The 23,036-nt window shown below is 47.3% G+C and overlaps 1 protein-coding gene across 1 annotated transcript in view; it reads left to right on the forward strand.

Moving 5' to 3' along the window:
• The window catches only part of EOGT (EGF domain specific O-linked N-acetylglucosamine transferase), a 273,584-nt gene that overhangs the window by 225,744 nt on the left and 24,804 nt on the right, over nucleotides 1-23,036 (forward strand). Inside the window, exon 17 of the mRNA XM_086936837.1 lies at nucleotides 16,779-16,881. Coding sequence (XP_086792963.1) covers nucleotides 16,779-16,881 — 103 coding nt within the window. The remainder of the gene's footprint in view (nucleotides 1-16,778; nucleotides 16,882-23,036) is intronic.

Genomic DNA, 23,036 nt, shown 5'->3' on the forward strand with positions numbered 1-23,036 from the left:
GCACCCTCCGAAATTGAAATCTTGTAAACGGGGTGCCGTCCTTGTGTCTAAACAGGTTCCCCCCCCCATGTTGTCAACCTCTGTTTCATGTAGGCCTCCAAATACCGTACCGGACAACCGGGGTTCCCCCGGGCGCGCTGCAGCACCACACTACTCCCCAACGCCTCCAGGTCTGTTTTTGACCTGGCTATCGAGATCAGCAGAGAATCGCCCCTTACTTGGACGTGATCCCTGCATAGACCTCCCCCCACATCCTTCTTATTCTTTGCCACTAGTTCACTTACCCGCATGGCCCCATAGAATGCCAATGCGAAAGCCGCTCGGAACAGTATTACTTCACTGGGCGAGGAGCATGTCTCATCGAGCTTCGCTAGTAATGTGGACAATCTGTCTAACCCAATCGGGTGCCTTCTATCCTGTCTGCGACCCTCCAGGCGCTGCCAGGCGCGGAGAGCCTTCCTGACTAAGAAGGAGTTTGTCTGGTCCCGAATCCCGTGGAGCTGTGCCATAAATGATATGGCAGCCCTATACCTGTTGGTGGTTTCCGCCGACCGGCCTTCCTTATGAAGTGCCACCAGAAATTGGAGCAAGGACTCTTCCCGCCCCCAGCTATGCTCCCCTACCGGCCCCAAAAAGGCGCAGTATGAACGGAACGCTCCTTCATAAGCTTTCCTCGTCCTGGGCGCTAAACTGGCTGCCACGAGGTCTTGTAGTCCGGGGCACCGATCTGCCATAGTGCTTCAGGGAAAGGTGCCGCCACTAGTTCCGCTGTGGGTAGATAACCCCTGAAAGCCTGCATGTTTGAACGAGAGAGTGCATCAGCTGCATTATTCAGTACACCCGGCACATGCCTTGCCCTGAATTGTACATTCAATCTCATGCATCGCAATACAATTTCTTTCAACAGTCTTAAGATCCATTTGCAGCGTGCAGCCTGGTGATTAATGCACTCGACCACTGTCATGTTATCTGACCAAAACACCACTGAGCGGTCCTTAAAGTCCTCTGGCCATGCCATCAGAGCCACCCAAATGGGGAATAGCTCCAAGAATCCAATGTTACCTGTTAGGCCGCTTGTGTGCCACCACGCCGGCCATGTTTGCGCCGACCACCGGTTTCCAAAGATTGCGCCAAATCCCGCGCTCCCCGCCGAGTCGGTCCACAATCCTAGTTCGTCCGACGAGGCTGGGGGTTTGTTCCACACTACTCGACCGTTGAAATCCGCCAGAAATGCCAACCAAATGAGCATGTCCTGGCGAACCTCTGCCGACAGTCTAGTGCGGTGGTGTCCTTCTTTAAGGCCCACCATAGCCTGTGCTATGGAACGCGAGAAAGGGCGAGCCATCTGCATCACTCTTAAGGCAAAATTAAGCTGACCCACTGTCTGTTGCAACTGGTGTAGGGTCACCTTTTCTTTTCGGAGACATTGTACCATGGAAGCCCTAAACTTGGCCACCTTCTCCACCGGCAGACGGAAACACCCCTCCTACGAGTCTAGTTCAATGCCCAGAAACTCGAGTGAGGTAGATGGCCCCACCGTCTTACCTGGCGCCAATGGGACCCCAAAACCCTGCATGAGCGTGCAGAAGTCCTGCAACGCCTGCGCACAGTCCTGAGAGCCCGCTGGGCCCAGGAAGAGGAAATCATCCAAATAGTGCATCACCTGTCTATGCCCTGTGGCCTCGGTGAACACCCATTCCAAAAAGGAGCGAAACATTTCAAAATAGGCACATGAAATCGAACAACCCATGGGCATGCATTTATCCATGTAGAATTTCCCCTGAAACGTGAATCCCAGCAGGCGCTGGTCTTGAGGGTGTACCGGGAGTAACCTGAATGCAGATTCAATGTCTGATTTAGCCAACAATGCACCGGGGCCCAGGCGATTCAACAGTACAACTGCGTCATCGAACGATGCATACCTCACTGAACATACGTCGGGGTCAATAGCTTCATTCACCGAGGCCCCCCTAGGGGCCGATAGATTGTGGATAAGTCTATACTCCCCCGGGTCTTTCTTCTGAACCACTCCTAAAGGAGAACACACAAATTCCGCAACTGGTGGGCCGCCAAATGGACCTGCGACTCGCCCCAAGCTAACTTCTTTCGCTATCTTTCTGGCGGCCACCGCAGGGTTGTGCTGAATAGACAGCTGGTTTTTACAGGAAGGGCTCCCCCGAAAATTGCCCGCCGGGATCCTGAAGCCATATAAAAAGCCATCCCTCAAAGTCCCGGCGGACGCATGATCAGGGTATCGGTTCAGCCAAGGGGTCAAAGCCAAGATATCAACGGGCGAAGATGTTTGATTCCGAGGCACCGCATCAATCCTGCTTGGATTCCCCCTTTCCTCCCGCGCTATTGGCTTTCGATTGGCAACTGGTTTCCGGGTGTGAGGAATTCCCACAGCCCGAACATGCGTGCCGAAACCTACACGTTCCCTGCAGCCTGGTACAGGTTCCCTTGTTAAATCCCCAACAAACCCCTCGCTTGCCTCCATTCCCGCCCGACCTGGGCTGGGAATCCCCCCCGGCGCTTGCCCGAAAGGGCTGTGACGGCTTCTGATGGAATGCCCCAGGGCCACTCGTGCTTGGTACCGACGTGCCGCCGGTCCCGGCAAGAGCTGAGCATGCCATGACACTGTATCCAAACAATCCCATGTCAAGGCCTGATTAAACTCCTTTGCTTTCCTAAAGGCAACATCGTAACCCTTCCATTCATTTCCCCCATACATCGCATGGAAATTCATGATCCTGTTCTGATAACATGCTAAGTCAGTCAACACTTCTGGTTTACGCTCCCCGATAATTGCCGTGAAAATAGAAAAGGCCCTGACCCAGTTCACCATGGTCTCATCGACCCTGAATTCCGCCATCTTGGCCCGCCATATGCTGGGGTGCCATAGATCTTTCTGGGTCTTTGCGTATTCTAACTCACGATGGTCAGTCAAAAGCGAAAACATGTTAATATACTTGTCTCCCCACACCATTTCTTTTGTAACCATGGGAATATGTTGCGACAAACTTTCCCGCCTTGAGGGTACTGGGCCCTCCCCCACCAATGGCAACGCTCTCTTAACGGCTTCAGCCGAACTCCCCGCTGAGTCCGTTGTCTTCACCCGACCGTCAGCCGTGACCCCCGTCGCCATCTGCGGGGAAATAGAAGGTACATTCGCTGTCCCGGCATCCCTTGACTGCCGCAACTGCTCAATAATTAATCTGGCTTCTTCAGCCGGGTCTCCCGCAGCCGCTGATCCCCCTGCTCCCTTCTTTAGCCATGGTAATACCGCTGCTAACTGAAGTGCTAATTCTGGGAGCATCTGGTCATCCCCCAGTAGCGTGATCACCACGGGAATTGGCAAACCCCCATCCGGTCCTGGTACCGGGCTGGCCGCCGGCGCGACGGGAATGTCCGCGCCGGGACTCGGTGGAGTTACTACTGGGACTGGGACCTCACTAGGACCTGCCCTCCCCTTCTTTTTCATACCCTTATCCCCCGGGGCGACGTTTGGCAAAGCCGGTCCTATGACCCTTTTAGGCCGCCCCGAGGGAGCATTCTGGGCCTCCATCTACTTCCTGACGGCCGCTAAGCCACGACCGAGCTAGTCAACTTTACCCAACTTTCGGTCCGTCAACGCCACTTGGTTCACCAATGTGCGCAGCATTCTTTCCATCTCGGAGCTCTTTCCAGATTTCTTGCCAGGCATGACTTCGATCACTCCGTCCGACTTGACTCGCAAAGGTGACTCGATCTTCCACACGCCTGATACTGAAAGAGAAAGACAAAGACTACAAGTTTTCAAAAAAGTGCAGCTTGTTCCCCAGAGGGCTCACGAGCGACGAGTGGTGCAGCCTTCAGAGCACAGGAACAAGAGGAAGCTTCGTTGGATTCCCGCGCTATTTATCCATCTGCGGGAGGGCGGGGGCCCGCCTCAGGTACGCCCATCCGTGCACGGACTTCCGGGCGGTTGTCTAGACCAACCTCTTCTGGGCGGGAGGGGCGTGCTCAGGCTACGCCGCTTCGGGCATACCAGCCGGGACACGCCCCCCGCCCACAATGGTTTCCCGGGGGATCGGGGCACCCATCCATACGTTCGGGGGGACCGAGTGGTCTCCCCTTTCCATTCTCTCACAACTGAGCATCCATTCTTTGCGCATGTGCGGGGGCCATCTTTAATTTCAATATCACCATCGCGTTTTCGTAGCAGCCGATTTTCAGACTAAGCCGATCAGGCCATAATGGGAACTAACATGAAAACAAACAGAACAGAAATTAGATATAGTAAATAAGCCCTTCTGTTTACCTCCCACCATTCTAATCACCCGTGTTAGGTGTTACGTAGCGAATCGTACCATCTGCACTCTTTTGCCACAATACAATTCTACAATATGCACAAATACATGCATTTACTTTTATGTCTCAGTTATCACAGTTCTATATTAGTTCGACTCATGTTTTATTAATAAATTAGATTTTTGCAAATAGCAGTTAGTTTCCCACATGTAGTGAATATGCATTTTGTTGATTCGTTTACATGCTTCACACCATTAATATTATTAAAGTTATGAGGAGATAACTTTGTAGGGGGTACAAACTTTTTTGTTTCTCCCCTACTCCATCAGTAGCATTATTGCAGCTTTTATACACATTGTACCAGTTCACTATCTGAAGAACTTGATCTGAATAGGTCGAGGTTTTCTTTTTTGTTGCTCTTGATATTAAATAGCACTTGCACTTGACATGCTTATGATGTGGACTTTTTGCTCTTTATATCTTTCGGTTCTAATTCGGTTGAGTCTCAAATGGTTGTGAACTTACTGCAATTTGTATCTTTTAGTTGTAATTCAATTGAACTTCAATTGGTTGTTAACTTTCTGCTCCTTTTCTGTGCCGCCCTTATACTTGTATCCGAGCCTCGTTTTGTTTAAGCAAATTAAGGTGAGATTGGGTCTATGTTAGTACTGCATACCCCCACACTTTGTCCTTTTTTACATGCTTAGTATAATTTTTAACTGGTTATTGCCGTCAGATTGTATATATTTTTTTGTAACATTTTATCGCATTTGCACAGTTTTTAACCAATGGTTTGGAATGACTGACTAATCATACAAAAATAAAGAACTTTGAAAGGTATAGGAGAAGAGTTCAAATTAAGGAAATTAATAGTTAAGTTAAACACAGAACTGTATAGTCTGGCACAATGTAAGGCGAAATCTGATTGTGACATGAATGGCTAGAGAACAGGACAGATCACATACACACATTTCACTAGTCACTGGTCAGCAGGATTCATGAACATTTGCAACAGCAGGAGGAACAAGTACTCAGTATACTCGGGCCAAAGGAGCCCCCTAGTAGTGATAGGCCCAACATGCTTCCACATCCTAATGATGGTGTTCAGATTGATTTAACATAGCTCTTAGGAGGGGGGTGTTATGTGCAAGGATGCCTACAAGAAACCCTTAAGTGCATAGGGCCTGATCTAGATCTTGGTGGAAGGGTTACTCTGTCACAATGGTGATGGAGATCCCTTCCACCAAAATATAAATTCCTTCATATCCTACAGGATTTATATTTCTGCAGACTGGATATTCGCCACAGTTGTGGCCGCCAAGCGCTAAATTGGGCCCATAGTTTGGGCTTCCAGGTATCCATTCTTCCCCGTTATGTGAAAGATAAGTTAAGAGAAGAGAGGAATAGCCGGAAGTGATACTGCAGCTGAGGGAGTTGCTAAGCCTGCCACTGCTGGGAACACGAGTGCCCAAGACTGCAGTTCACTCTAGGGCAGCAACAAAAATGGAGGGCAACAGCGTATACTTGGCAAAGGTGGTGCAGTCTGGTCCAAAAATTACAGCGAGATGAGCAGAAGTTCAGAGCCAATAATCCAGGCTTCAATTTTAAATTTCCACTTTGGACATCCATCCCTACAGAAGATCCAGACAAGGAAAGCTTTCTAAAGGAGTTTACTCATGAGGCATGTGGTGAGATTTGCATGTGACCCACATAACAGGAACGATAGCGTTGTTTTCTTATCCAGTTCAAAGGGAGAGGCTGCATGACATTTTGTAAGGGAAATATGAACTTGTGGGACATTACATTCGAGTAGTGACCTGGTGTACATCGATGTTTGCAATTTTCACAAATTAGTCTTACTTGCAGAATAATAATTAAATCATTTTTTTTCAACAAACGATCCAGCACACATGTCAATGTATTAGAAATCTATACAATAATGGTAATTGCACATAGGTCAGAAAAGCTAAAAAAACTTCAGTAGCAGAGTCTTCTGATGTTTTTTTTTTAAGTATAATCTTTATTTATTTCTTCAATCCTGTAGCCAACGCGTTTCGTCCTCCACGGACTTCTTCAGGGCTACAAACAATATATATACAGATATACACACGATTAAAATGTGTACCATAAGTACAATGCAAAACATTATTTTTCACATTTCAAATACTGACAACATGTTAAAAAGAACTATAGCCTAAATCTAGTGGTGGTTTCTAAAAAAGTGAACTAAATCCTATTGAGGTACAGTTTCTTACATTTCATCTATTTACACAGTCTTTATACATATTTACAAATTTACAAAAGACACATATATAAAGCATTATTGCACATTCAACCTCTGCACCCTACTTAATTATATAACCTGGATAGTCAAGACAGAGAAGGGCCTATCGACCTCATAATTCATGAGAGTTAAGGTGGGTGGATATTATATTTGCTGCATAATGAATGACAATCCTAAAGTCAGGAATAGATTAATTTAAGAAAGTACATAGGAACAATTTATGATTCTTAATGTTGATTGAATAACTGTAATTCTAACAGTAATATGTGCAGTTTGTATTTATATTTGTTCTAAAGCAAATTAATTTAAAGCTTCTGCCATTTTTGCTGCTTAGGCTAATACGATCCCAAACCGCTATGGCGCTCAAATACGAGCTGCCGCTCATAAATTAATTTTTCTTTTATCTATATAAAGCATAGGTGGTAAAATGGCTCGAGTCATATTAAAATTCATGCAACGATCTTCCTACATAAACATTTCTAATTTGGTTTCGAGTCCGGGTTTTTGAAACAGATAGACTTATAACAGGTATATTCGGGACGCTTAAGATGGCGCCCGTTTAGCATAAGAATTACCTGATGCTTGATGTCGTCAGCGCAAATCATTTAAAGGTGATAGTAATCTATCAATTTAAACTACTATATAAAGGCTCGCTTTTCTTGGTGATCTGCACATCACAAGAGAAGACGCCACGCGAATGGAGCCGGCCTGATCCAGACTTATAAGTAAGCCAAACCCTGCTAGTATAGCCTTGTAATCAGATAGATGCCCCATTAGGAATCTTGTTGTTATTTCCTTACCATTTAATTGATCTCTGTCATTAGATTTTTTGGTGATAATTTTGCTCTTAACTTAGACATAGTAGTATCTATTTAAAGGGGCTGAGGCTAACAAGCTTATGGGGAATGCAATTTTACAATATGGCGGCCCCTGTTCCCAATACAGCAATTGTATTCCTAGTTGACTAAGAACACAGATTTACTTCCACTCGGGTGGCTGTTAATTAGAGCGAATTATTATTATGGCTCTTGAATGAGACACCTGTAACTTTGGTAACATAACAAACCCGTAGGCTCTGGTTGCTAAGTATTGTCTTTCACAGCAATACACCAGAATACCATTCCATCCAAGAAAAATGCAGGTCTGCTACATCTGGGCCACTATTTCTTTTCTGAAATACTTCCAGGTGCCTAATAACATGGGGGTGAGCATGGCACTTTTGTTAGAAGAAAGCCTTACTTCCTTCCTACCATAGCTGCAGCTATAGATATAGGCTCTAAGCACTCTTATTTTTGCTTTTCCAGATTCTTGCCACACTGGGCTATCTGACCCTAATCCTCTAAACCATATGGAATTTGAATGTTTCTTTACCAAATAAACGGTAGGCATATAAAATTGAGGTGATAATAAAGACATCGCTGGACACACATTCTGAGAAATACTAATGTGGCTTTAAATCTCCCTTTTTTTTAGAACAAATGTAAATACACATTTCAGTTACTTGTCCTGTCGGAATTACAGCTATTTAATCAGCATTAAGAAGAGTTCACCCCAATCGGTAAGCGAACCCGATAGGTTGTACAATCGTAAATTGTTCTCATGGTTTTTCCCAATCCAATCCTTCCTAACTTTAGGGTTTTCATTTAGTATATAGAAGCTTTAAATTAATTTGCTTTAGAACAAACATAAATACAAACTGCACATATTACTGTTAGAATTACAGTTATTCAATCAACATTAAGAATCATAAATTGTTCCTATGTACTGTCTTAAATTAATCTATTCCTGACTTTAGGATTGTCATTCATTATGTAGCAAACATAATATCCACCCACCTTAACTCTCATGAATTATGAGGTCGATAGGCCCTTCTCTGTCTTGACTATCCAGGTTATATAATTAAGTAGGTAGCAGAGGTTGAATGTGCAATAATGCTTTATATATGTGTCTTTTGTAAATTTGTAAATATGTATAAAGACTGTGCAAATAGATGAAATGTAAGAAACTGTACCTCAATAGGATTTAGTACACTTTTTTAGAAACCACCACTAGATTTAGGCTATAGTTCTGTTTAACATGTTGTCAGTATTTGAAATGTGGAAAATAATGTTTTGCATTGTACTTATGGTACACATTTTAATTGTGTGTATATCTGTATATATATTGTTTGTAGCCCTGAAGAAGTCCGTGGAGGACGAAACGCGTTGGCTACAGGATTGAAGAAATAAATAAAGATTATACTTAAAAAAAAAACATCAGAAGACTCTGCTACTGAAGTTTTTTAGCTTTTCTGACCTATGTGCAATTACCATTATTGTATAGATTTCTAATACATTGACATGTGTGCTGGATCATTTGTTGAAAAATTGTTTGCTAGAACAAGTTTCTTGTTTTGGGAGATCTAGGGAAAAGAATCTCCGATCCGTGGCACCATACAAAAAAACTGGGCATTATACAGGATAGGTGCAATTGTGCTTAAACCCCTTTTCCCACTACTTTGCCAAATTAATAATTAAATCAGTTGAAGCATAGGTCTGAGGCACTTGTTGCCTGTTGTTCAGTCCAGGAGGTTGCTGTGTTAGATCAATATATGTGAGTAGCGATAGGGAACTCCTACTGAGCATGGCAATGATATCCTCCAAGAGACAGACAAATAAAGGGTGAATTGCTTGAATGAGTCTCATCCACTGGTAATTGCTTGGGACTGTATTCTTCATCTTTTTTTATCCACCAAGTCACCTCAGAAAGAAACCTGCCATGTGCAAATCAGCATTGATCTTGCTCCAGTAGGAACAGTCAGGCCCTAACTGCCCAGCCATAAACCCTGTCAAGGGGAACACAACCGGACCAGAGGCGCAACTAGAGCCACATTTGGGGGGGGGGGGGGGGGGGGGGGGGGGGGCGGGATGGCTAAGAAAAAATTTCGGGGGGGGGGCTGAAACTTTAAGCAGTAGGTAGAGTGGCGCTACAGGGGCTCTGAGAAGGGGTGAAACATCAAAAAAGCCTCTTTACATGCACACAGTCTTTTAAAGACCTGTGAAGTGCTCGGGTGCGGCTGCGTGTGTGCCCGGGAGCTGTCTGAGCCTGGGCTGCCACACACGACGGGGGGGGGGGGGGGGCGGGGGGCGGAAGCCCTTTGCTTCCAATGGGTGTTGTGCGCCTGACCCGGACCTGTTTCAGCCTAACAAGGGCCTCCTCAGTGAGATGCAGCTTAAGTGCTGTGGCACAGTTAGCATTATGACCCATGTCTGAGTATACCTGTCGCAGACCTGCCAACTGCAACAAAAAATGCACTGTGTGAGAAGGGAGCGGGACCAGCCGCGGTGCGTCCATTGGGGCGTAGGGGCGTAGCCCCACTGAGCCTGGATGGACGCACCCGACAAGAGCAGCATACTTTAAAGGGAATTCATTTTCATTAGGGCAGCGCTTCCGTGTTCCGGGACACACCCGATTGAATAGGGAGTGCGCAGGGGGTGGGGCTGGCTGGCTGGTCTGCTGAGTGACAGTTTGCAGACTGCAGCAGGCCAGCACAGCATGTCTCTGCGCATGAGGAATTTAGGGCTGCAACAAGCCCGAGCATGCGCGTTAGAGACTGAAACTGCCTAGACAGAACGAAGGGTGCTGCTTTAGCCGGGCCCTGTGGTATGAAAGGTGCCAGGGCGATGAGTCAGTGTGCCCCCCTAGCCAATCCTAGCGCTACATGCAGCGCCAGGATTGGCTGGTCCACCACGCTGAAGGGATGGCAATCCATTATTGGATGCCGCGCGTGGGTGGCACACTGGATCAATCATGGCCAATCACTGTGTGACTTCAGCATGTGAAGCCAAGCAGTGATTGGCCATTCGGGACGCTCATGCTGCTGTAGTTTCTAGTGTAGGGGGTGGGGGTTGTCTGTCGTCGCCAGTCGCCACAGGCAGCAGCAGCAGACGCCCGTCCACGGTCCGACGACACTACCTGCACTTGTAGACTCGAGTAGAGAGACAGGGATCGATTCGAGATAGACAGAAGTCACAGAAGATTCGATAGTAGGTGCAGGTCGCTTGTGGGCATGGGCAGGGCAGGCCAGGCCAGCATATGAGGGCGGACAGAGCAGAGTCCGAGTGAAGGAGGGGGGAGGCCGCGGAGGGGCCCAGTAGGCCATGCTTAGAATTTGAATGGCTGATGTGAGTCACAGAACTCTGTTACATCTTTGCAATGCCTCGTCATGACTGCACATTCCTAACTATGGCGCCCAATGGCCTGCGCTGCATGCTTCATTTTTGACCCAGGTCACTTGAGCAAATTTCAGGATTGGAAAGTGCACATGTTTCAGTAATTAACACAACCGAGAAACAGCCACAGCTATCTCCAATATTCAAGCAGAAACATTCTGGAGCAACATAGCTTTGTTTATAATGAGCTCTTAATTCCCGAACTACAGTGGAATGACTATTTGTCCGCTAAGGTCCCCAGATTGGCATTTTGGTTTCATTAATTAGGAAATACATATACATTTGATAATAATCATTACAACAGACTTTGGGAGCATTGCGGTCTTGTCTATGCATATTTCTGTCAGGCAACCCTCTTTCCGCTATTTCTAAGGCAGAGTATTTGGTAGCTGCGCATACAGGCGTTAAATATCAACAAACCAGTACATTCCAGCATTGTATGCTACATATTCCTCAATGACGTCACCTTTGGTCACTCTCAGCAACACTGCTCTCAGCTTCCGCTTTTATGCATCCACTTCGCATATTGATTGTACAACAGTTACAAGCTTTGCAGTGGCGAAGTAAATGCTTCTATGTGGAGTTTAACATTTCTTCGCCACTTTCTTTGGTTGTCTCGCCCCCGGACCACACATGTGATGGGCAGGTGCACCGCTAGGCTGCAGGCATCCTGCACTATTGTTTCTGCACACTGCATAGATGGGAGACCCGCGGTTCTGTGGAATGGCGCATTAAATATTATCTCATCATAGAGCACCAATGTTGGGTCTGCGACATACCAGGTAAAGACGCACAGGAGATCCTCTACTTACCATGTACACTTTAGTTTAGTCAAGCGACCCCTTGACTGAGCATTCATTTTATATAATGGTAATGTATTCATACATGTTGTGTTAGTAACAGACACCTGAACTGAAGTTGTGAATCAAGGCTAGGTCAACATATACCTACCTAGATGGGACTATGAAATTCACAAATGCGACCACATTTATTTTTTACAATTAAAAGTCATTCACGTTAAAAATGGTAAATTTGTAAACATAACAGCCCTCGCTTTCTTAATGAACGTCTTATCTGTTCCCATAGATCATGGGTACTCATAGTACCGCGGGCCAGTGGCGGCCCGGCAAGCCTTCCTCGGCGGCCCGCGGACCTTGCAAACATCAGTACCCATGTATTATTATTATTTTTTTTTTTTAGAGTGTCTGCTGCAGCGCGACTCAGAGAGTGTCTGCTGCTCTGTGGGGGCCAGGCGATACTCACATAGCCAGAGTGGAGCTACAGGGGCCTAAGATGAGGTGAAATACAACAAAGCCTCATTAGCATGTCAATGGCCTTTAACGACCTGTGAAGTGCTTGGGTGCGGCTGTGTGTGTGTGTGTTTTTGTGGGTGTGCACCTGGAAGCTGTCTCAGCCCCAGCTAACACGCAGAAAGGGTGAGATGACAGAGGGTGACAGAGGGAGGGAGGGGGAGAGAGAGAGGGAGGAGGAGAGTGAGGGAGGGGAGAGTGATATAAGGAGTGAGAGTGAGAGGGGGGAGTGAGAGAGAGACAGACAGGGAAGGAGACAGAGAGAGACAGACAGAGGGAGGGATGGAGAGAGGGAGGGAGCGAGGGAGGGAGAGAGGGAGAGGGAGTGAGAGAGGGAGAGAGGGAGCGGGAGAGAGGGAGGGAGAGGGAGAGTGGGAGGGAGCAAGAGAGGGAGCAAGAGGGAGCAAGAGAGGGAGTGAGAGAGAGGGAGAGAGGGTGCAAGAGAGAGAGAGAGGGTGAGAGAGGGAGTGAGAGAGACAGACAGAGAGAGAGGGAAGGAGCGAGGGAGGGAGAGGGAACAAGGGAGGGAGTGAGAAGGAGGGAGGGAGAGGGAGGGAGGGAGAGGGAGGGAGAGAGTGAAAGAGAGAGGGAGAGAGGGAACAAGGGAGGGAGTGAGAGAGGGAGTGAGAGATGGAGGGAGGGAGTGAGGGAGGGAGTGAGTGAGTGAGAGAGGGAGTGAGTGAGTGAGAGAGGGAGTGAGTGAGAGAGGGAGTGAGTGAGAGGGAGGGAGTGAGAGAGGGAGGGAGTGAGAGAGGGAGGGAGTGAGAGAGGGAGGGAGTGAGAGAGTGAGAGAGGGAGTGAGTGAGAGAGGGAGTGAGTGAGAGAGGCAGTGAGTGAGAGAGGGAGTGAGTGAGAGAGGGAGTGAGAGAGGGAGTGAGAGGGGGAGGGAGGGAGATGTGTGTATGCCGGGTCTGGTGGCTCAGTAGATGAAGGCATGTGCAGCAGCTGCAGCAGGGACCTGTGATCAACCTCATGGTCATAGTTTTTTTTGTTGATCTAGTCCGCCCCTCCCCCACTGACCCCGCCCCCACCGGTGCGGCCCTCGGACACAAAACACACTGTAAATTTGGCCCCCGACAGAAAGTTAGTGAGTACCCATGCCATAGATAAAGCTAGAAATAATTAGCACTTAACAAGCTGTGCCAGAGTCTGTGGGACGCTGCATTCTCCCCCGATATTTATGGTAATGATTTTTAATGCATGGCCACGAACAGAGCACATTAATTTGCAAAACGAATGTAGATAACTCCCAAAAATAAACTGCATTGCCAGGAAATCCCTTCATGATAACTGCTTAGCAGTCCCCCTGGCTCTGTCGCTGTGATTGTTGGTGTTATTATATTAATAATTCTGCTTTTACATTTACCCACTGCATATGTTAATAAACCTTTTCTATGTGGCATAAGAAGCTAGTGTGTCGAAGATTGGTGGCTTGAGGTTTACCGTCCGAATCACGAGATGCCCTTGGAGTTTTAGAACGCAGCCCTGGATCACGGTTTTATGGTCGCTGTATTCAGTCTACAGTTCTAGAGGTCTTTGAGGCCTGCTTTAACTCTTCCCATCGAGTGAGAACATACAACAGGATGTCCCTTTGTTTGCCTTTTATTTTCCTTTTCAGGGATTTCTCTTGCCATTCCTTAGCTTTCTTGGTGTTTTTTTCTGCTATTTATATGCTACGTATATGTAAAGACCTAATTACAGCAGATCTTTAAATGGGTGGTCTCGTTTGCTGGTAGTTCTGTTTTCTCCCAAACAAATACCTTTTAAAACAATTGAAAAATGATGAAATAATGGACGAATCATCTAAGTTAAAAAAATATGAATATTCGCCCTTTCGTTCACTTTGCCTCGAAGAATATTAGATATTGGTTGTATTTATCTGCTCATCCTTCTACTGACGATCCGATGGTCGAAAAGCAAAAATTGCAAGTTGGGTATTTTATTTGATTTATTCAGGATGGCAAAAAGGACAACGCTTTTTTTTTGATTTGCAAACAACTGTGTGTGTTGTTGCTCCTTTGCTTCCTGTCCGAGGCTGGTGCCGTGAGCGCCCGTGGGCTGGGTGCTCAGCTCTCAGTTCAGCCTGTGGACTGCACTGTGTAGTAGGAATGACAAATATGATCACTTCTGTCCCCGTCTGGGGTGGATCCTCCTGCCCATGGTTCAGGATCTTCTACCGCCCACGGGTGACCCCCACCTCCTTCTTCATGGAAACCATAGGTTTCCCTCACTTCACTATTCACTGTAGACTCTTATACACATATGACAAAATTAACATTTTGTAAAAACGAATTATGTGCAGAATCCTTTGGTCAGTTATAAAGGTTGGGACCACTCGACACACTCCATCCACCCTCCATCGACTGCACATCATGCCAGCGGTGAAGGATGGATTGTGCTCAGAGACTAACGTCCCTCTTTCATTCACCTGAGATGAGGGTGACACAGTGGAGGGAGCGGTGGAAGGGTGAAAGCCATGACTGATGATGGTGACTGGGGGGAATATATGTTTGAGTGAGACCGTCTGAAGGGTGAGTTCTGCAGGCCTTCCTATGCAACACTCTGTGGTTATACTGAATAAGCAGCTACCTATGTTATGCCATCTATTAATGTAATAACTGCACTTTCACAATTTCTTTATTAACCGTCCTGCTTTCTCAAATTTGTTTGAAAATGCACGATTTTTCTTCTTTTTTTTCAAAATTTTCTCGGGGGGTGTAATCCCCCGAAAACCCCCTTTTGGGGTTCGGGCGCGCTCGCTGCGCTCGCTCGCTACGGGGCTGGATGCAAATCACTTTGCCCCCCACCACTTTCAAATGTTACCCACCGCCCCTGAGCGGGACGTGGGGGGGGGGCCTCGTCCCGAGAAGTACATAAGAGGCATTTTTACCCCACCCCAACTACAGAGCCCCTCCGCCCCCCAAAAAAAGCTTTTTGAGGCTGTTGCCGATGTCCTGTGGTGTTTCCACACACGCGCCGGGACACTCTTCCTTGCGCCGGATCACTCTTCCTCGCCCACGGACATTCTTCCTTGCGCTGTGACACTCTTCGGAGTAGGTGAGCGCGTTATAAGTTTATATAACATAACATAATGTACATCAGCAGTTTTCAGTGGTTTTCAGCTTGTTTTCCTTGCCACTGTGTTATATCTGCTCCTCACCGTGTGACCGTGTGAAGGGAGCCGATATAGTGTGTCACACGGTGGCACCGAGTAACTTAGCAGGTCTTCTGTCGCACTGAGGAAATCAAACGTTAGAGGTGGAATGCTTGAACCAGCCTCAGCCATGGTGTGGCATGGGCTCATTCTGGCTCTTAAAGGCTGGTAGGTGTGGTCAGCTGGAACATTCAGACCTATGCACAGTGTACTATGTGTGATAGGTCGCGCATGTACATTGAGAGGGTGTGACGATTGCTTAGCTTTGATTGTGTATCATAGAGACATTTTGACGCATAGGCCAAAGTGGGCTTTTGCCGGTGGCGCCCTGGGAAAGTGTTTTATCCATATCTCCTCTATTTCAAGTAATCCCCTCTCTCTGTCTACCTCTATCTCAGACTGTCTCTTCCTATCTTATCTTAAGGATGTAACCTATAACATTGTTTGGTATTAAGTTGTTCAGAACTGGCGGAAGCGTGCAAACATCTTTAAGGTAATTCTGACGTGTCATTCCTATAAGAACTTTGTCGATCTCCATGCAGACCTAATTTCTTGTATTTGCAAACACAAATCAGATATTGGAGAGGGCCATTAGATGACACAAACTGTGTTTGGCGACTTTCACATTTTTGTCAGAAATGTTTTTTGTTGTTTTTTTTGGCAAAAGACTGGTTACTGCTAAACCTGTACCATGGCATTGTTTGTCCTAAAGAAGGCAAATACACTGATCTGAAATCGGTGCATTATGCGAATCTAATAAGATATATTTAAGAAAAAGTAAGCCAGGTTAGTGCTTACAACTTATTTCCACTTAGAATTAATTGTACAGAGTTTTTTGAGAATTCTTTATCCCCCCGCCGCATCCACCCAACATGCAGACCTTTACGCACACACTGGCACAACACTCCTCTCCTCCCACTCCCCACTTAGCCTTACTCTCAGCCTATAAGCATTGGTGAGGGTAAACGTGATACCAGGCATGTTATGTCTGCAAAATATTGAAAAGTCAAGCTAATAAAAACAGGTAGATTCACACAGACTGACAAGACGGGTGAGGGAGATGTGTGTGGCTAGTTTTAAAATGTACATTTGTTTTTTCTTGTATGTCATTTTCTGTTTCTGATTGCCTCATACTGCATTTGTTTGCAGCTGCTTATAAACCCAGGGGCAAAGTAACAAACAGGAATAGGATGAAAATATTGTTTGAAAATAGCAATCTTGGCCAGCAGACAGGACATCCTGCCTGCTAATGAGCCGTCCGGTTATGTGCCAGTTAGGAGACCCGTGGCTGAAGCAGTCAGAAAGGAAGGACGAAGCGACATAAAAACCATCACTCTGAATACACAAAAAGTAATTTATATTCCTGGCAACCATGCAGAGCTCATAGGATAAATGGCTAGAAATGAGATTTTTGTTTGTGAATCTCGTGCATTATAATGTATTTGAGGGTTCAATTGGTACATTTTGCGGATTCCCATCTCCTTCTCTGACTGTGCAACCCTGCAGCAACTTTGTGGTTCTTCTCGTAGGTACAACTGTGACGATGAGCGCTGCTACTCCGACCTTGCCAGGCTGAGAGGAGTACATTACATGACCTGGCGAAACAAGAGGAAAGTCTTCCCTCAAGACAAGGTAAAGTGCCAGCATCGACCTCTACGTCACAACTTTGTATAGCTCTTCGCAGTGTGATTGGCTTCATATGGAATGCGTATGTGCGTTCACAAGGCTATTGCAGCATTTTAGATGGTGTCTAATAGTGCGTTTTACTCATTATTTTGTGGTGGGATTCATTAACAAATTTGCTGTGTGATGGAAAGAAAAAAGTGCTACACAGTGCGATAACACGTACCCTACTAATTTGACCTACAACTGATTTACGTTGTTAGCACAATCTCATCTGTTGAGCCAAGGTGATGCATTTTAGTTCGCCAACATAAAACCAAACATTTATGTAAATAGTAAAAACATATTCCCACTTTTGTTAAGTCATAAATGAATTTGTAGAGCCCGTTTTATTCTTAGGACAATTTGTCAGTTGCATTGTTTCTTAGGTCATTGCAATCAATCAATCAATCAATCAATCAATCAGAATACCAGAAAAGCGCGCTACTTACCCCTGAGTGTCTCAAGGCGCTATGGGGAGGGGGGTTCTGCTATGCTCGAAGAGCCAGGTCTTGAGGAGTCTTCTGAAGGCGAGTAGGTATTGGATCTGCCGTATGTGGGTAGGGAGGGTGTTCCAGGTCTTGGCAGCGAGGTAGGAGAAGGATCTGCCGCCGGTGGTCGTTAGTTGGATGCGGGGGACAGCGGCGAGGGCGAGGCTGGCATAGCGGAGCTGGCGGGTGGTGGTGTAGAAGCTGAGTCTGCTGTTCAGATAGGATGGTCCGGCGTTGTGGAGTGCTTTGTGTGCGTGGGTGAGGAGCTTGAAGGTGATCCTCTTGTCGACGGGGAGCCAGTGTAGGTCTCTCAGGTGGGGGGTGGTGTGACTGCGGCGGGGGACGTTGACGATCAGTCGGGCGGAGGCGTTTTAGATGCGTTGTAGTCGTCGTAGGTGTTTGGCTGGGATTCCTGCGTAGAGTGCGTTGCCGTAGTCCAGTCTTGTGCTCACGAGGGCCTGTGTCACCGTTCTTCTTGTTTCGGTCGGGATCCACTTGTAGATCCAGCGGGGCATGCAGAGGTTGTTGTAGCAGGAGGAGGAGATGCGTTGACCTGCTTAGACATGGAGAGGGAGGAGTTGAGGATGAATCCTAGGTTGCGTGCATGGTCAGTGGGTGTTGGTGCTGTTCCCAGTGTGGTCGGCCACCAGGAGTCATCCCAGGCTGAGGGGGTGGGTCCGAGGATGAGGACCTCCGTCTTGTCCGAGTTCAGCTTCAGACGGCTGCTCCTCATCCAGTCGGCGACGGCCTTCATTCCCTCGTGGAGGTTAGTTTTGGCGGTGTGTGGGTCCTTGGTGAGAGAGAGGATGAGCTGGGTGTCGTCGGCGTAGGAGATAATGTTGAGGTTGTGATGGCAGGCCACTTGTGCGAGGGGGGCAATGTAGATGTTGATCAGCGTCGGGCTGAGAGATGAGCCCTGGGGGACGCAGCAGATGATGTCGGTGGCTTCGAATCGGAAGGGTGGGAGGCGGACGCTCTGGGTTCTGCCAGAGAGGAAGGACGTGGTCCAGTCAAGGGCCTTCTCTTGGATTCCAGCTTCTAGGAGGCGTGTCTTTAGAGTGCAATGGCAGACCGTGTCGAAGGCGGCTGACAGGTCCAGGAGGATGAGGGCTGATGTTTCGCCGTTGTCTAGTTGGTGCCTGATGTCGTCTGTGGCGGCGATGAGGGCTGTCTCGGTGCAGTGGTTTCGTCTGAATCCTGACTGGGACCGGTCCAAGATGTTGTTGTCTCCCAGGTGGCGGGCCAATTGCATGTTGATGATTTTCTCAATTACCTTTGCCGGGAACAGGAGCAGGGAGATGGGCCGGAAGTTCTTGAGGTCCTTGGGGTCCGCCTTGGGCTTCTTGAGGAGGGCAGTGATTTAGGCGTCTTTCCAGCTTTCCGGGAATGTCGCTGGTTCAAAGGAGATTTTGATGACCTTCCGTAGTTGGGGTGCGATGGCTGCGTCTGCTTTGTTGAATACGTGGTGTGGGCACGGGTCTGACGGAGATCCTGAGTGGATGGAGTTCATGACCTTGCGTGTCTTGACGTCGTTGACGTTGGACCAGGAGATCAGGCGGTAGGTGCTGGTAGTGTTTACAGGGGAGGTGGAGTCTGGCGTAGTCGGGGTGGTTGTGGTGTTGAAGCTGTCGTGGATGTCAGCAAAAATGCGGTGGAAGAAGATGGCTAGTGAGTCGCACAGTTCTTGTGAGGGCGGGATGTCGTTGGGGTTGAAGCTGGGGTTGGAGAGTTCCTTTACGATCCTGAAGAGCTCCTTGCTGTCATGTGCGTTGTTATCCAAGCGGTCTTTGATGGAGGATCTCTTGGCTAATCTGATGAGGTGGTGATGTCTGCGGGTGGCGCCCTTGTGGGCTGCGTCGTTGTCAGTGTGCGTTCGTGGAGCCATATCTTCTCCAGTTTCCAGCATGCGCGTTTGGAGGTCTGGAGCTCGTAGGTGAACCAGGTGGCTCTCTTGCTGGTGTGGCTGTTGGAGGGTTTCTTGAACGGGGCAAGGGTGTTGGCGCAGTAGTCGATCCACTGTCTGAGGTTGCAGGCTGTGGCGTCTAGGTTGGTGGGGTCGGTGGGTGGGTTCTGGGCGAGGGTGGTGATAAGCTGGTCTTCGGTGACTTTGCTCCAGCAGCGGCGAGGCAGCTGTTGGGTGCGGTGGTGCGTGGTTGGTTTCTTGAAGGTGAAATGGATGCAGCGGTGGTCGGTCCTGTGGAGTCCGGTGGTGTGGTTGAAGGCGACATGGGTGCCTGTGGTGAAGAAGGGGTCCAGCGTGTGGCCGGCTGTGTGGGTGGGTGCGGTGCCGAGTTGTCTGAGGCCAAGGTTGGCGAGGTTGTCGATCAGGGTGGCGGAGTTGGCGTTGTTGTTGTTCTCGAGGTGGAAGAGCAGGTCCCCGAGGAGGATGTAGTGCGTGGAGGGTGCTGGCGTCGTAGTGGATTCTGGTGTCATGGCGTTCGCGGGGTCCAGGGGTTCTGGCGCTGGGCGCAGACGGGCTTGCCTTAGGCGCGCCTTCGGTGTGCCAGCGGCACGCCTGCTGTACGTACGCTGCGTGGCTGTGCAGCGTCCGGCATATATGGGGAGGTGGAAGGGAGGAGCAGCTGGGAGGCGGGAGCAGCGAGTGGGCAGGGGGCGGGCCGCAGGGGGCACAGCGGCGGGGACATGGGCGTCCGCAGGGGGGGGGGCAAGGAGGGGCGCTTGCCCCCCCTGGAGCGACCCTCCTTGCCCCCCTGCGGATGCCCATGAAAACCGTGACTTCAAAAAAGGGGTTCTCACTCTCTTTCCTCTCCTTTCTTTTATTTGCTTCCCTGTGAAATGGAGCCAAAAAAGAAAGACGCTTTTGCTGGAAATGTATTTTTCTGACATTGTAATTCCAAAGTGCAGCATTGGGAATAAAAGGCTAAAAATATGAAAAATAGATAAATAACTAAATAAAGTAAGACAGTGGTAGCAAACTGGCCAAACTGATTTTATTTACACTGAAACACATTAGCGCCACTTTTACAGAGTTTGCCAGTGAAGTGCTATTTTTGTTTTCTTGTCTTTGTTTTCCCTGGACTTGGAACTAGTGCACCAATCCTGGAGGTACCAAAATGTGTGGATTGGAAAACAAAATGTGTGCTGCGGCTCTGCTTCCAGGGATGTGGTCTTTTTACCATACTGCTTACGTTTTGTAAGGATATAAGCAATGGCCATTGAAATGGGTCCATTCAGGGCCCTGTAGTCGTGTCCTTAACTTTTCATGCAAAAGCACCCACTGGTTTCTGAATAGTGAGTGTACAAGCATTAAGGTAACCATGTTGTTCCTGATTACATTTCCCATGGTTTGCTCAATGTTGCATTCCCTATAAGTGTTTGCTTCTTCTAGGATGTTGTTCCTTTTTTTTGTAGGCTGCATATTGATCTTGTCTAGTGCGTAATTTAAATTGCGCATCCAGGTGTTTATAGCGGGCAACAATTGGGTTGTAGTTGAAAACAGTGGGAGTTTTTCTCAGTGGGTCAGTACGGTCTTTAGTGGGGGAGAGGATGTGGCACTATGCAAATCAACAAAAGAGTGACTAGAAAGGTCAAAATACAAAAAAAGGGACAGGTAAAAGGTAGTGAAATCATGAATTAAAGAGATTACTACCAGCTAGGCCCGAGTGACAGACCCAAAAGGACAGTACTGAAGTGGGTTATACATGCGCAGTGTAGAAAAAAAGAACCCTCAGGCACCAACTGAAAGTCGATTGCCAGTTGTCTTCATTGGGTTCTTATTTGGAAAAGTGTATCCAACAGTGATAAGAAAGTGATTTAAAAGGAGTGCGGGCTACTCCCCAAACCCTTTTAATGAAGGGGTAGCTCTGACTCTGTTAAAAACAGTGAAGAAAGACGGACATGAAGGAAGTTAGTTTGAACCAAAATGTCCTATACAAATAAATATACAAAAATAGGTCGACGTGTTTCTGCTATCTTGAGCCAAAATTCAGCTCAGCATTCATCAGGACCAAGACAGATCCTCACCTTATCAGTGACGCACGCTAAGGCGTCACTGGCAAAAAAGGCGGGATAATAATAACAATTGCAAACTTGTATGTAATTGTAGTTTTCTGTGCATGTGAAATTTAGGTCTGACAAAAGACTCTTCCTTATACTTAAAAGAGAGAGGCCGGTTACGTATACAAAATAGTATTCCCCTTTAACATCACCGAATGGACTATACCCGTCAAGTAAATTAACAGTAACTGGGAACTATTCCAATTATGAACTATAATGAATCATTCTGCCCATGTGACTTAACATGTAGCGAAATGTACTAATGATAGCACAAATGTTATAACACACCAGTCTTTCTTTTATTGTTTGAAATTTTGTATAAATTTGTTTCCGAACTACATATCCCATAATGCCACCTAAGGCTAAGATGGGCTAGTATTTAAAGGAAAATGGTAGAAGGACTAACTGACCGTGATCAAAGCCTTGTGTGGCTGAAACGCGTTGGTGGGGTAAAGCTCTGATTAAAAGGCTTCAATAAGGAATCTGGTTGTACCGCTCCTTTTGTGACAAAAAAATATATATATATTTATATTTTTTATTTTTTTATTTATTTGACTTGAACCCAAGATACGGATTTATATGATTTAAGCTGCACTATTTCCTAAACACTGACAAAAGCAGTTGCTTTGCCTTTTTTATATGTAAAAAAATACTGGTGAGGTAGGTTTGACGATATTGCTCAGCACGTTCCATAAGGTGGAATCTCTGAAAATGGTACTTTCAATTGCTGGTGGACCATGGAAGAAATGACATTCGAGACAGAACTCCATTTTTACCCTTTTGAACGAGTGTAGTAGGGAATGCCATCAGGAAGTATGAGTAAGCGCTAGCTTCGCTCAAAGGGATAATGTACTTTTAATGGGGCAGTTGCGACACTGCTCTTCAAGTCTTATATACTTTGAATGCGAAAGGACTGTCACGTGTAACGGACGACGCTGTACCTTAAATCATAAGTATTTGATAGTGGCCTTCGTCTGGGAAACTATGTTGAACAAAATCAGTTGTGCGGCAAGCGGTGCCCATGATAGACTACTGCATCTTGTGCTCTGTGCACCTTCTATGCCATGACACCCTAGAGTGGGTGCCCAGCTTGCCCATGCTCTACACCTGACTTAGCCAAAGGTACTACAGTGTCATCATAAAGAAGAGAGAGAGACAACCCCTAATGGGGAAAGGAGGACATTGAAGAGGCGAACCATAGCGGAGTAGAAACGAGCGACCCCTGACCATCCTGGTAGGTCGCTCCCCCTCCATGCAGCTCCGACTGTGTGCTCCTGCTGCCGCTGCCGGGTAGCCGCTGGTAAGTGTCCTCCGTCCCTTTTGCTTCTGTGCCACTGTCTCCCCCTCTTGTGCCTCGTTTTTTGCTCTGGGCCACGGTCTCCCCCTATTGTGCCTCGTTTTCTGCCCTCTGTTCCACCCGTTTTTCCCTCGTTTTTTGTGCCTTTCTGCCCTCTCTTCCACCCGTTTTCCCTCATTTTTTGTGCCTTTCTGCCCTCTGTTCCATCCGTTTTTCCTTTGTTTTTTGTGCATTTCTGCCCTCTGTGCTACCTGTTTTCCCTCATTTTTTGTGCGTTTCTGCCCTCTGTTCCACTTGTTTTTCCCTTGTTTTTTGTGCCT

The sequence above is a fragment of the Lissotriton vulgaris genome, chromosome 9 (assembly GCF_964263255.1).
Source record: "Lissotriton vulgaris chromosome 9, aLisVul1.2, whole genome shotgun sequence".
Lineage (NCBI taxonomy): Eukaryota > Metazoa > Chordata > Amphibia > Caudata > Salamandridae > Lissotriton > Lissotriton vulgaris.